Source organism: Pangasianodon hypophthalmus, chromosome 4 (assembly GCF_027358585.1).
Source record: "Pangasianodon hypophthalmus isolate fPanHyp1 chromosome 4, fPanHyp1.pri, whole genome shotgun sequence".
In the NCBI taxonomy this organism is placed as follows: domain Eukaryota; kingdom Metazoa; phylum Chordata; class Actinopteri; order Siluriformes; family Pangasiidae; genus Pangasianodon; species Pangasianodon hypophthalmus.
This window is the reverse complement of record NC_069713.1, coordinates 7,181,293-7,196,700: the sequence shown is the minus strand read 5'-3', so window position 1 is coordinate 7,196,700 and position 15,408 is coordinate 7,181,293. Positions and strand designations below refer to the sequence as shown.

General features: G+C 35.7%; 2 protein-coding genes across 3 annotated transcripts in view; both read right to left on the bottom strand.

Annotated features, from left to right (window-relative positions):
- Positions 1–289: 289 nt before the first annotated feature.
- LOC113547278 (type-2 ice-structuring protein) lies at positions 290–6,323 on the bottom strand. The gene is made up of 9 exons (XM_026947537.3): positions 4,983–6,323; positions 3,644–3,728; positions 3,479–3,549; positions 3,154–3,177; positions 3,033–3,059; positions 2,231–2,349; positions 828–962; positions 605–713; positions 290–478 (listed from the first exon to the last, which is right to left on the bottom strand). Exons 3-9 carry the CDS (start codon positions 3,537–3,539, stop codon positions 408–410), a joined length of 546 nt encoding a protein of 181 aa, XP_026803338.1. The 5' UTR covers positions 3,540–3,549; positions 3,644–3,728; positions 4,983–6,323; the 3' UTR covers positions 290–407.
- A 345-nt stretch (positions 6,324–6,668) lies between these two features.
- The window catches only part of LOC113547277 (lactose-binding lectin l-2), a 35,048-nt gene continuing 26,308 nt past the window's right edge, over positions 6,669–15,408 (bottom strand). The window contains exons 1-8 of one of the 2 annotated variants that reach the window (XM_026947536.3): positions 11,514–11,620; positions 11,370–11,440; positions 11,073–11,096; positions 10,954–10,980; positions 9,613–9,734; positions 7,273–7,407; positions 7,002–7,110; positions 6,669–6,884 (exon numbers count right to left, since the gene is read on the bottom strand). In XM_026947536.3, the coding sequence (XP_026803337.1) occupies positions 6,814–6,884; positions 7,002–7,110; positions 7,273–7,407; positions 9,613–9,734; positions 10,954–10,980; positions 11,073–11,096; positions 11,370–11,430 (549 nt within the window). In that variant the 5' untranslated portion in view covers positions 11,431–11,440; positions 11,514–11,620 and the 3' untranslated portion in view covers positions 6,669–6,813. Of the gene's footprint in view, positions 6,885–7,001; positions 7,111–7,272; positions 7,408–9,612; positions 9,735–10,953; positions 10,981–11,072; positions 11,097–11,369; positions 11,441–11,513; positions 11,621–15,408 lie in introns of those variants that run through there. The other variant, XM_053233507.1, reaches the window with a different exon arrangement.

Sequence of the window (15,408 nt, the reverse complement as noted above, 5' to 3'; positions counted from 1 at the left end):
TTGTGCACACAGCAGTGTTCAAACTCAAACCAGATCCCATAAGCAAGACACTTTGGTAGTATAGACCCAGGTTCTATTTAAAAAAAGAAAGGGTTCCTTTGGATGGTTTTTTACCCTAAATTTCTAAAAGTATTCTACTCTGTACTTCAAATGAAGAGGAAGCCATTTGTTTTGTGATTCTATGATTCCCAAAGGGACAAACTGAAAAGCCCTATAAGGTGGGCTGATGGAATTGAGAGTGTATTTCAAAATGATAACCATTTATGAAGTAATTTCATGAACACCAAAATCTAAAGATTTTTTTTATTGCTCAAGTTATACTAAATTGGCACAGTGATGTTTTTGTAAATCCATCAGTGACAAGAAAAACTTAGTGTAATAGTAGGTAAGGTGAGGCTGTGAGCATTTCATTTAAGCCTCCTGGCACACACAAAGGGACATTTCTTTTTACAGTTAATGTCATTCCAGTCCTTCGTTTCTGCAGACACAGAAAAAAATAAAGATTTAAAAATGACTTTTGCATCAAAAAGGACACAACAAAGCTGAATTTAGAAAAGATTCTAAACAAAATACAGCCACAAAAGAAGTTTCTAGATCTGCTTACTGCCATAGTTCATTTGCACACAGCACTCTCCAAGTAGATGATTTGGTTCTTTTGAGTTCCACTTGGTGAAAGTCAATTTGGTGCCATCAGACCAAAAAAACTTATTTTTCTGAAAGGATGAACAGTGGACAATCCATTACAGGCTGTAATATTTGATAAAAATTTGAGAGATCCTTTATCTGTCTATGTTATTTTGATAAATCTTGTTTGATACTTAGCAAACCTGCTGACAGCTAGAAAGGCCGATCCATGTTGGACTCTCCCCGTGGTCATATGTACGGATAATGGACTTGGCCAGCCGGTAATCATTTTCACTGTGTATTGAGATCAAGTGTCCACCGAGACTCAGACAGTGTTTCTAGAAAAAGAAAAAGAGCTTTGGCATCATTGCCCATTCTTTAACTGCAGTTATTATGGTGCATAATTTTGCTTATTGTTTTAAGGCAAAAGCCTCTGTGACACTGTATATTGTTCCTAAATAATTTTAATTATCTATTTACTTTAAGTCTAAAAGTGTAAGTGTCAAAATACACAATTCAAGTATTATAATGCTTGTTATTTAAGTGTACAATAATTTTAAAATCATAGAGCTTTCTATTCCTGAACTGTCCATTTAGAGCACACATTAAGTCCAAATTGACATCATTTGAAGTATTGCTTGTTTTTGAGTTATTTAGGTTTTTATTAAAGCCACTGATACACCAGCCCAGAACAATACCTCAGCACGCAGCCCCCCCAAAATTTTGAATCATTAACTCATTGGTGTTTTCAATAGCCTATTCACAGGATATATAAACGACATGAACAATACACTCAGTATTGTGTATGACCTTGCTTTGCCTTTGTTGGCTTTCTGCCATGGATAGCCCTTTTGCTTTGCCTTCGTCTGCCCTGGATCTCTGTTTTACCTGGTCATACAGAATATAGGCAATGGGGCACGGTGATTTTTTGCCCCATTGCCTATATTCTGTATGACCTGGAACTGTTCTCTGTTTATGCCCATTGTCTATTGGATGCTGTTTATATTAAATCTCTTGCATGTGGATACTCATCTTCCTGCTCACGCTTTGCTGTTACACCCATGCAATTCAGTGAAAATGGCTAATAAGGACAAGAAGTGTATAAGCCAGATCCCTGGTGGTTCCTGAACCCCAGTTTGAGAACCATGGTTCTAAAACCAATGTAACTACATTTGGAGTATAATATAAACATTGTTTGCAGTCCTGTTCAAAACCATATAATATAGGTGTAGCTGTAAGTGGCAACAAAAATTGATAACTCTTTCTGTATATTTTATGTGCATGTGATTACATATTTGTAACATCTATCTATAGTTTGACTTTTTCTTTAAGACGAAATAGGCTGCCTTACTTACTGATTCATTGGGTTGAACATTTAGGATTAATTGGCCAAATTAAAACTCATGTACAATAAAAGATTTTAATCTTTCTGTTCTGTGCTGTTACTGATTGCTAATCTACAGCTTATTGCTAATCGCATATTATATCACATCTGTATAGTTAATATCCATTGCACCACTGCTGTTAATAAGTAAGCATATAATCACACTGCACTCTTTTATAAAAACAACAAAAGTGAATAAAGATGAAATGAATTGAATTGAACCTCAGCAGAAGCCCAGATCAAGTTGGTGGCCTGATAGATGAAGCAGCGTCCGTCATGTTGCACCCAGCCAGATGGACAACATCTGGAACATCTGTCATTTACTTCCCGGTGTTTGGCTTCTGACTCATTGGTAAGAAAATAAAAACAAAAAAGTAAAAACAAACAAACAAACAAACCCTTCAAGAACAGTAGCTTATTTATATGGTGCCTCTGAAATGACATAGTGACATAATTTTTAATAAGGAATGGCCAGACATTAATATAAGGCCAATAGTTAAGCTTCTAGAGATTCATGTATTAGCTACAAAGTACTTAACTTATGACAACTACAGAATTTTAAAATGACTAAGACAGTAATTGGTTAAATTAAATTTTGACATTTTGACAAAAGGAACTATAATCATGAAAATTACCGATGATAATACACTTTACTTACCACATCAGCTTAGTGTGTATTCTCACATTCTTACAGACTTTTCCACCAAATAATTAACTGGAGGTCAATTGTTAAGGATGTTGTTCTCACAACATATTATCACATGAGCTCAAGTTATACAGTTAGTGGCCATGACTTTGGCTTCTCATATAGCAGCAAACTGACCTCATATATTAACTTGTGGCATCAGTATATGAACTGTGGTCATGCCTTATTAAAAAAATGACTACCATGTCACCTCATTGGCTCTGGTATGTTTAAGTTCTGTAACAATCTAGATTTTAAAAAGTCAGTAAATACAGTACTAATGAAGGAATATTATGATCATGTTCTTCATCTGTGCAGTTTTTTTTTTTTTTAACTAACCCTGTACGATCTTATCAAAATCAGCATCTAGAAAACAGAAAAAGACAGAGAAAAATTAGTACTGGTGGTTGCTAAGACTATTTTTGAATCTATTCATGTGTGTAATTTTACTTAATTTTACCCGAGAGAGTCATCACTGTAGTACCTTAAAGGGAGAAAAAATGGTAAAGATCAGCATACATATTTTTTAGACATACAGAAGGCAGATTTTCATGGTCAAGAACATTTAGAGATCACAGCAATTTGGCTAAAATCACAAGATATCACAAGCAAGTCATGTTTTTAATAAAAGCTTTTCAAATGTGCAAAAACACTACAAAAGTGGAATAATCAAACTGCTACTGTATAATAACTATAATATTAAATAGTTTCTGAAGTACCCATGCTCCTACAACTGTGTTATTTTGAGTGATAAGTATCCTACTTAATAGAGCTAAGATTCTTACCCCAAGCTGTTGCTGCTGTGGCGAGAATAAGAAGTAACACCACTTCAGTCTGACGAGCCATAGTTCATGCACTGCAAGAAATTAAGAAGTTACAGCATAATTTTTTAATACAATGCACACGCGCACACACACACACACACACACACAAAAAAAACATCCACTTACATCTAATCAGGAGTCTCTTCTTACTTGATGTAACACACTGAGGTAAGTTGTGATGCTTATATAGTGACGGTGATGGAAACCTCCCCTTTTGTAAAGGAAAATAAGTCATTTGAACTTGAGTTAATGATTATTTCATATATAAAATGTTCCTTGAAGATGCAGGTCCAAGGACATAGTAATATTATGACAGATGGTATGTTGAGTTGGAAATGTTTGGATATGTAAATGATTTAACACATAAAGTGTTACTGTTGCTCTATATTCAGACTGCATGAATTAAAGAGGAAAAGAATAACATGAAAAACTAAAACTATAGATACTTTTCTCATCATACTAGAATATTTTTTTAAAATCTGCAAAATTTTCTTATAACTCATATCTGCTGAGTATATTCCCTGGGCAGGGAACAAACGATTTAAAAAGGGCCCCCAATAAAACACACACATACACAACTTGGGAAATGTAAAAGGCTGTAATGCATAAATAAACTATAACTCATTCTAATTTCATATTCAATATTGCTTTAATAACTTAGCCATACATCCCTCAAGTTAACCAGTTCTTCTTCCCTTTTTCTTTTTCCTTTTTTGTGTGCCTGACTTATGCGACATCTTAGAAAAACTTGCAGGATTTAAAAGAAACTAATACCCAGAGACTCCCTATAGTATATGAGAACAATTAGCCACAATGTTTCAGTAGTTGTGCAATGCAGCAGAACAACCCATTAAAAAAAAAATAAATGGGAAATTAATCTGATGAGATGCACACAATGGATAGGCCCACATTTTGACAATGATAGTTTCAGATGGTTGATGAGCTACATTGTCGGCAGCTCCAGCTTATAAACTGTGCAGGATAGTGAGCTATGCAGGGTAGCAGGCTTTAAAACATAACAATTCTGATCAAGCACATGAAGAAACATGGAGTATTTGATTAACTTGGAAGGATGTGATCTTAAAAATGCACCTGCATCACTTTCAGTTGGTTCTATTGCTGACAACAGCCCAACATATATTTTCTTAGAGCACCTAGAATATGACCATTAGGTCTAGCTTGGTGAAAGTTTTGAACTGAAGAAAATCATTTCATGGTTGGGTATCATCATCTGAGTTGCTATAGTTCTGAAAAGACCTGTAGGTGATTGATGTTTTGACCCTCTGAGCTGTGATTAAAGTCAAGAGGCTATTGTTGTTATAACTAGTAATTATGAGCTATCAACATAACATATGTGTTAGCCTAACACCCCTTACACTAAATACTACCTATTTAGGTCATTAGCCACTAACTAAGAAAGCAGACAAAACGGAATAAATCCAATTAATTAGTATTAAGTACTTACCAGGGTCTTGTTTTTTTTCTGCTCTTCTGTTTTTTTTTCTGCCCCAGGTAGATATGAACCCTTCAACCCTTCATCCAAGAGACAGAATACCATGATAGTCAGGGTCATGAACCATACAGAAGATAAAGCACAGCTCAGAACTTAAACAAAACACTAGGAATCAGTAAGTCCATGATCAAAGAGCCAGGAAGTGACCTAATAGTGAGCGTGAGTGTCAGAGATCACGCTAGAAGTCAGGAGTACAGCATCTGCTGACAGGGAAGGGGAAATTTCTTGAGTCCTTGTTACACATATTGTCTAAATGAAATGGCAAAAATCCCAATTATGTCCATTTCAATTCCATGTGGAAAAAGTTAAAGGTGCTAAATACTTATGCAAGGCACTGTAATATTTCCATCTTTGGTCTTTGATTTCTAGTTCTAGTTTATCCATTTTTTGGATTTGTTTGGAATAATAATATCTGAGTGTTTCAACCCAAGATATGGATTTGTACCATGGGCTTTAAAAACATTCACACTCATTATTTTGGCAATGTTACCTCTAAACCAGAAGTAAAATATCTGGCACCACCCAATACAAGCTATCTAACCTGTACATTATCAGAAGGAAAGCAAATATCATCAGACAGTACCATTGTCCTCTATCAATAATTTCAGGCAGGATGCTGCTAATAAAGTCTCACTGGCCAAGACAAACATTCAGACTGCTACTCTTATCAACCATAAAGGAAATCTACACTTCAACTGACTCTTCATATCAGTCTTATCTGCCTATATTACCATGCCATAGGTTTTTTAAAAATACATTTCCTCTTATGATTATGTACTGTACTGAGCATCTCATAAGGTTCATCATGGACCTTTATACTGTATTGTAATGATTAACTATACACACAAGTGAAACGCCTGTTGTCTGACTTTACAACTTTTCTCTTGTTTATAGTGCAATCAGTTATAAACTGAAGTACTAGAAGTGTATGCATTTATTAATGGCATGTAAAGTGGAAAGTACTCACTAGCTATCATTTATTTTTTCGTTGTGTATGCATTTTTGTCTGGACTATGGACAGATTTATTTCAAAAGGTAATAAGTATTAACATACTAGTACAACACACAACATACAGTAAGAGGCTTTTGTTACACTTATTCTACCTACCAAATCCAACAATAATGCTGAAAGTGTAAATAGTGGACAGTTACAACAGCATGAAAATAAGCTATAATTTTTGAATAAAATTTCACACAGCTGGCAAATTGAATCATGAATCAGTTCTTAGCTTCAATGCAAGGCATTTGTCAAAAGGATATGTGTGCTGTTTTTGTCATTACTATATATATCATTCCTATTATTATTTATTATTATTACTATAATAAAGAAAGTTTTACTAAGATTACTTTCCTGCTAGCTATCATTTATTTTAGCCATGTTAACATTAATGAGAGAACTGTAACTAGGAGATCAGTGTATCTCACACGTCTGCATGTAGTACAGACCTAACGTTTTTGTTACGTAGGTAATTTTTGCAGACCCTTTACTGTAAAGTAAATTTCACAAACACTTCAGTACAGATCTGAGTATATAAATATAAATAAATATAATGCTTCACAGACCCCTCAGTGTCCTGTTTGTTCTGTGATTCTACATAGAAAATGCAAGAGATCCCCAAAGGGACAAACTGCAAAGCCTTTAGAGTGCTAAATGATTTTTTTTTTTTAATGAATTAATTTCATTAACACCAAAGTGTAGTTTTTTTATTGCTCAAATTATGGCAAGTTGCCAAAGTGAGTTTTTTATAAATGCATCATTGACAAGGTAAAAATTTCTGACATTTCAGATAGGCTTCGTGGCACACACAAAGTGATATGTCCATTCACATGGAGCATCGACCCAGTCCTTCCTGCCTGCAAAAACAGAATAAAATAAAAAAATATGATTTAACCATGCCATGACACTTGAATTAAACACAATATATCTATGTAAGAAGTTCTACAGCTTCATAAGAAGAAGGAATTACTTACCGTCGAAGTTTATAAGCACACAGCATTCTTCATTTTTAAAATTTGGTTCAGTTGGATTCCACTTGGTGAAAGTCAATTTGGTGCCATCAGACCATAACCAGTTATTTCTCTGAAACAATTAACAGCAGACAGTCATTACAGGCTGTAATATTTAAATAAAATTTTGAGTGTTTGATCATCTGACAATGTTCAAGTCAATAAATCATGCACTATACAGTTATAGGATTTCCTGCTGTCACATATCTGACTCAGTATTTTATTATTAGCTAACCTTCTGACAGCCACTGAGGCCGATCCATGTTGGCTTCTCTTGGGGGTCATGAGCACGGATAAGAGCCTTAACCAGCTGATATTCATTTTCGTTGCGCATTGAGACCAAGTGTGCATTGAGATTCAGACAGTATTTCTAGAAAAGGAAAAAAGTAATGTATAATTATTTATAATGTAGAATTTTGCACATTGTTTTAAAGCAAAGCCTCCTTGGCACTGTATGTTCAGTAAATCATCGATTCATTCATCACTGTGTGATCCTGGTCAGGGTCGTTGTGGATCCTGGGAGCACTGGACAAAAAGCAGGAATGCATTCTGAATGGGACACCAGGCCACTGCAGTGCATCATTAACACACATTCACACACACACACACACACACACAGACACACACACACTCATTCACACATAGGAGCAATGTAGTGTAGTCAGTACAACTACCAACATGTTTTTAGGTGGTGGGAGGAAATCGGAGAAGCCTATGCAAACATTCAGGGTCACTGGATGATCAATATATTATTATATTATTGCCCTATATTACATTATTTTCATAAGAAATTTTAATTTTATCCCTTTAACTGAAACAAATAAAAACCCTTACCTGGCAGGCCCCAATATGTGCGGCTATAGAACTGTGTGTCAGAGTGGATTGTAAACATGATCAGTACCCTTTTTCACTTTTCACACCTCCGATTTCAGGTATAATTCTGAGACGTGTCATCTACAAAAGTTCTCAGATGACAGTTACTGTGTTGTCTATTATTGAGGGGAGGGAGGAGGAGTACAGGATCCTGGTGAACAGCTTTGTGGATCTCGTGTCAGCACAACCATCTCCAAATAAACTCCAGGAAGAGAAAGGAGCTCATAGTGGATTCCCGGGGGATGAAGTCTCCTCCAGCTCCTGTCACCATCCAGGCTGAGAACATCGAGGTAACTCCTACATGTACCTGGGTGTCTATTTGTGTGACAAGTTGGGCTGGGAAGTGAACGTGGACAGGCTGTACAAGAAGGGCCAGAGCCAACTCTACTTCCTGAGGAGGCTGAGGTCCTTTTTTCTGAATGACCGGCTACTGAGAACTTTCTACAGTATGAGTCGATGGTGTCCAGAGCCATCTTATATGATGCTGTGTTCTGGGGCAGCAGCATTTCAGCGAAGGACACTGACAGACTGAACAAGAACATTAGTAAGGCTAGCTCCTGGGGGCTAAACTGGATACATTGGAGATGGTGGCAAGAGGAGGATGCTGGCAAAGTTGTTACTGATCATGAAGAATCTCTCCAATCCACTCCATAAAACACTACAGGGGCAGAGAAGTACACTGAGCAGCAGAGTGCTCCTGCCCCGCTGCAGGAAGGAACACTTTCGTAGGTCATTTCTCCCTGCAGCTATCAGACTGTACAACTCTGCACTTTAATCCATTTTTTAATTCATGCATCAGTATACATTTATGCATTATCTGCCCTGGACACAATATGGCAACTTTAACTACCTCATCTGTGGATAACTATAAATAACTATAACACTGTATAGAACTGCAAGACAATATATTCTTGCACCTTAGCATGGCTGTAGATGAAATATACTATATAGGTTTACTATATATATTATATCTATGCTAGGCATATATATATATATATATATATATATATATATAGTTTTACTTTTACATTTTATTTATTTTTTACCATTTCAATATTTATTTTATCTTCTTTTATCTTTATTTTATTCTTAACTTATTTCTTATGTGTATTTTTTGCCTTGTCATTTATGTATGCTGCTGAAACGCTCTAATTTCCCCTTGGGATCAATAAAGTGTTATCTTATTTTAAAAAAAAAATCAGCTGACCCCACAAAATATAGATAAAGAGTTAATTATCTAAATGTACAATAATGTTAAATGTACAATAATGTTAAAGCTATACAGCTTTTTATTCCTACTCACAGTTAAAAATTGTCGTTATTTATAAGTTTATTTGTTTTTAAAAGGTTTGGATTAAACCCATTAAATTCAAGTGTCTAGTAAAATAAGCTAAAAGATCTAAAAAAGTGGATACTGAAAGTGAGAGAGTATAATTTAAAAAAACAAAAACAAAACAAAACAATAAAAAGAGCATATAGTAAGTTGCCAAACTAAATGATTTATTGTGTTCTATATCTAAGACCAAGTGTCCATTTCAATTTCCATGTTCTATAAAATAATTAAGTCTCTCTGTCCTGAACTATGACTGTTCATAGCCGATTCCCACTCTCATCGATGTGCTAATCAAAGATTTTCATAACACTGCTCACTTTGGGATAAAGACAGCAAATGTAAATACAGTTGAAATAAATTTAATTGAACCTCAGCTGATATCCAGTCCATGCTGGAGGCCTGATACGTGAAGCAACTTCCACCATAGAACACCCAGCCAAATGGACAGCATCCGAAACACCTGCTTTTTGCTTGACGGCGTCCAGCTGACTCTTTGATAATAAAAAACAAAAAATAAAAAAAATAACTTACTTAAATAAATAGACACAGCTGCTGTGGTTATTTTTTTAATAAGGTGTGGCCATGAATTAAAATATTGAGGTCACATGTTTCTGGAGGTTTATTTCTTGGCCACAATTTATTTATCTAATGGCATCTATTGTATTTTAAAATGATTGAGACACAAAGACAGAGTAAACAAGTGAATTAGAATATTGTGGCTGCAGTGATGCTAAGCATAGAAATGACAAATGATACACTTTACTTCTTGAAATGAAGTATTAGGGAGTGACTGGCATTGTGAAGTATATCCACCATTAGCCCATGCCTCTTTAATGGGGCATTCTTAAAATGAATAGAATTTTTTTGCTCCTTCTGCCAAATAATTAACTGGAGGCCAATTATTAAATATGAGGTTCACACAACATATTGAATCGTAAGATCAAGTTTGGTATTGTGTATATCATCAAAGTAACTTATGGCCATGAGATGTTTAGTATGAGACCTTGACATATTAATTCTTGGACTCAATATATCAACTTGTGGCCAGATTATACACTATATGGCCAAAGGTTTGTGGACACCTGACGATCACACCCATCTGCATGTTTAACATCCCATTCCAGATTTATTCCCCCTTTGCTGTTATAATAACCTTCACTCTTCTGGGAAGGCTTTCCACTGGATTTTGGAGAGTGTCTGTGGGGATTTGTCCATTTAGCCACAAGAGGATTAGTGAGGTCAGGCACTGATGTTGGGTGAGGAGGCCTTGGGGTGCAGTCAGTGTTCCAGTTCATCCCAAAGGTGTTCAGTGGTGTTGAGGTCAGGGTTCTCTGCAGGCCACTTGAATTTTTACTACTTTACTGTCTTCATGGAGCTCACTTTGTGCACAAGGGCATTGTCATGCTGGAACAGGTTTAGGCCTCTTAGTTCCAGTGAAGGGAAATATAAATGCTACAGCATACAAAGACATTCTATACAATTGTGTGCTTCCAACTTTGTGGAAACAGTTTGGGGAAGAACCACATAGGGGTGTGATGGTCAGGTGTCCATAAACTTTTTGCCATATAGTGTATTAACATGTGGTACCAACATATATTTGTTGTCATACCTTATTAAAAAAATAACCATCATATCACCTCAGTGAGGCGGAATAAAAAAAAGTAAAAATTGTAATATTAAGGTATTTTAAGGTATTTTAATTTTAATTACCTTGCACAATCTTATCAAAATCAGCAGCTAGAAACCAGAAAAAGACAGAGAAATGTTAGTGCTGGTGGTCACAATGACTAATCTACTGATGATTATCAAGCCTTTAATTTTAATTTTACCTGTCAGAGGTTTCACCACATTAGCTTAAAAGGAGAAATGGGAAAAGATCATAATTTTTGGGAAATTATACTGTCTACATTTCTTAAACATACAGTTGGCAGATTTTGATGTTCAAAAAGCATAATGAGATCACAGCAATTTGGATACAATTACATGATAACAAGCAAGTCATATTTTCACTAATAATGTGATTTAAAAAAATGTACAAAAATAAAATCAAAGAGCTGTAATTTCACACATTCTAATAGTAATATCACTTTAGAGGAATTTTTGAATTTTTGAGCTAAGAATCTTACCAAAGGCTGTTGCTGCTATGGCGAGAATAAGAAGTAACACCACGTCAGTCTGATGAGCCATAGTTCATGCACTTCAAGAAAAACATGACTTGTGTTAATTAAATAAGAATTTAATATTTTATACCTCACCAAAATTCCACTTACGTCTAATCAGGAGTCTCTTCTTGCTTGATGTAACACACTGAGGGAAGTGATGATGCTTATATAGTGTAGTGTCAGTGATAAAAGCTTCCTCTTCCCAAAGAAAAATAACAATCATCTGAACTTACTGAGTGAATGATTATTTCATACACAAAATTTTCCTTTAAGATGCAAGGCCAAGGACACGGTAATATTAAGGCTGACAAATGGTGAATGTTGAGTTGGAAATGTTTGGACATGATGTGGAAATTTTTGGACATTTCCATGAAATGATTTAACATTTTCAGAGTTACTGTTGCTGTATATTCAGACTGCGTGGATTAAAGAGGAAAAGTATAATGTGAGGCAAAACTACAATTCTTATGAGATATTTAATATTGCTTTAAGAACTTTGCCATGCACTCACTTCCTTGAGTTAACCAGTCCTTCTTCCTTTTTCTTTTTGTGTGCTTGATTTATTTGATTAAAACTAACTAATAGCCAGAGACTCCCTATTTATGAGAAAATGTCTGATTATTGTAGACAGCTTGTAGAAGCTCTTACCGGGAAAATGAAGACCAAACCTTTTTAAAAACATAGTGGAAATATTCACTTATCTAATGAACAAATGCAGCGTAGGCCTACATTTCTGATACGTCACCTAGCCAGAGCCTGGGACAGCTTCCCTGGTTATCCCTCTGCGATGTCAGGGTGGTTTAATATGCTGAGTCATGTTATTTGTGCATTTATGCGTTTATTTATTTATGCGTAAAAAAATTGTATGTATGTGTGTGTATATATATACTGTATATCCACGCCAGCACGAATGCACACTGTCATCAAAGCAAAAAGAGGATGTACAAAATACTAAGAAGCTCTGAAATTCATGTAAATATTTCGAATTTTCTACTTTTCATTCAAGTTGTTTTATATAAGTTGTAATAATATAATTTGTAATTAAATTGTAAGTAAATTAGAAAAGAATGCAAAATAGAAGCATTTTCACTAGTGCTCTCAGACTTGATTTATGATTTATTAGTTTGGGATTATTAGTAACTTCATCATCTGCAGTTTAAATGACAGAAATGTCTGCAAAATGCTCACAATAAAACAGAGCGGCCTAAAAGCATGGCCACCGACTACAATTCACTGAGCTCAGAGCGGCCTACAAACATGGCCGCCGAAGACTACAACACCCAAAAGGCATCATGAACTCTCTCATATTCACCTTCATTCTTATTGCACACACCTGGACTCAATTACTCAATCACTCTCCACAGTATTTAAGGACTCACTTCAGCTTTGCACTTTGTCAAGTATATGCTCAGTGTCCTGTACCTCTCATACCAAGACTTGCTAGTCTGCTCTAGTTTTCATGGTTATGGTTATGATTCTGGTTATTTGATTTATGTCTTTGTCTTTTGCTCAGTTAACTCCATTTGAAAATCACTTGACTTCTGCCTATACTCTGACTTTGATTCTGCTTAACATTTGGGATTTGTTTGCCTGGTTCACAATAATGACTCTTAACCTGCAACTGTCACCGTCTCTGCCACCTGACACAGGATTGCAGAATACTTGTTGCCAGCCCTTGTTCTTTAGATATCAGGATGTTTGATTTGTTGAGAAATGGATCCCCAACAGCATTAGAATCCCCACCCATGATGAGCAATCAATCAGTTTTAGCATCTTTGTAGTGATTGTGTCATAACTTTTTGGCTAAACGCCCAGTATCTACGCTTACAAAACATGTAACAACAGCTACAATGCAGCTACAGCACAATGTGGCGTGATAATTTCATTCCAAGTTATGGTTATAAGCTGAAACTACTCAGTAAATGTCCCAATATACATTTATGTGTGCTACAAGTGTAGTATATTTGCATCTCAACATAGTCTACAAAAAATTAAATAGCATAGGAGAACTACATACTGTCCATCTTAGAGCTCTTGCTCATCTAACAGAGGTATGGAAGGAGAGTTGATGGGCATACTTGTCTGCAGTGACGTCAGTATATGAGTAATAAAAAAAAAAACTCTCTATAATGTTTTACAAAAATACCTTTTTACAGTAGGGTACTTCAACAATAATTTTGGTGAAAATTACATTTTGTCAATAACAAAATTCGAGTTCTATTACACAAGCTGCCCTGCGATGGACTGGTGTCCAGTTCAGGGTGAAATCCCACCTCGTGCCCAGCGTTCCTGGGATAAGCTCTGGACCCACTGCAACCTTAATGAGGATGAAGTGGCTACTGCTCATTAGTTTAGTTTTGCTGAACTTAGTCCTGCCTAAATGTACACATTATTCATACCCTGAATGTGCATGTTGTATTATTGCAAGATTGGTTTTGAGAAAACAATTAAAAATCAGAAGGCAGCTCTTGAATTGTTTTGGGCCTCAAATAATCAAAATAATGGGTTTGGTTAATCTGGACCACTGATGGATCTTCAAATCATGTAGTTCTTTTTACATGTGTGTTTTTTAATCACCCTTAAATAGCTAAAGATCTGAATCATTTTAACTTTAAAAACAAGTAGCCATTAAATTCCCATTGTTCTCTGTAGAAGAGTCACTCATTAATAATTCTAGTACTAGTGACCATGTTATAGTCTGTGTTATCAGGATGTTTTAAAGAGGCAGATTGCAAAAAACTTCTGTTACTGCAGGTATAAAACTGGACAGATGTTTCCTGTGATGCAGATAACTGAAATGATCTGTTGGTAAGATGACTAAGACTAACTGAAATGAGATTCATAGATAGCAACAAGTGAAGAGACAGGAAGTTAGCTGCATGCTGTGTGCATAGGGGCATGAGGTACAGGTCAGAGAGAGAGAGCATCATATAATTTGCGCCATGGCCCTTTACAGTAGAACATACAAACAGGTATGTAAACAGAGTAACAGAGTTTATGCGCAATCATTTGTAAGGTTGAAGCCAGGACGTAATCAAACACATTAATTGTATGTAGGAGACTGATTAAAAAGGTGCGACACATTTGATGATGATACATGCCCCATGAAAGTGACACATGATTAGCATTAAGCATGGATGGAGCATCAACTGTGGGGTGTTTTATCAAATACGGACTGGCTTCCTCACCATGACCTATTAGATTTCTGTCATTTATTAAGACATAAAAAATGTTTGATCACATGTATGTGAAATTAAAAATTAACAGCTGAGCTATGTCTGTAGTATCAGTGCTTTCATCACACACAACTGAATGAAAATCTAGGTACATGCTTTACCTGATACTTGCTGCTTTAGATTGGTTGACAAATCATTGAAATCTTTAATGTTAAATTCTTGCATCTTTTCTGGGCACATTATAGTAACAACTTTCTTGAGGCACTGGTTCATATAGAGTCACACTCTGCAAAAGATTTTTCCAAGCTACTAGCTAGTTACCAGCTAGCCCTTATAGCATGCTCTTGCACCTGGTTAGCAAAAAAACTGGTTATGTTGAGCTAACAGGCTAGCTGCTAGTTATTTCACCTTCTTTCTTTTCATTCAGCACTAGTGTACGACTTCAAATAGTGTTGTTTTATTAAATGTCTCTTAACACTACTCCTTTTATTACAGCCACTGATTGCTAACAAACTAAAGAAATTTTGCTCTGAAACTATCCATTTTGCCAGTTTGGTGCTGCCAGTAGCTTTGATGATACAGACAGCACAAACTTAGACACCACAATATGAACTATGGTTTCAAGGCAAAAGACATACATGGACTAGAGAGCAAACCGTGACAAAAAATGACAACGAAAAACAAAAGCTAGACAATGTGTGCTGTGCTGAAGTCGGTGTAACCATGACAATTATAATTAGCCAATGCCCAATTACATTAAAATGTCTTCTCACCATACAAACTGTCATGTTATTGTCATCTCGCTTTACTGCACAGAGACATTGTGA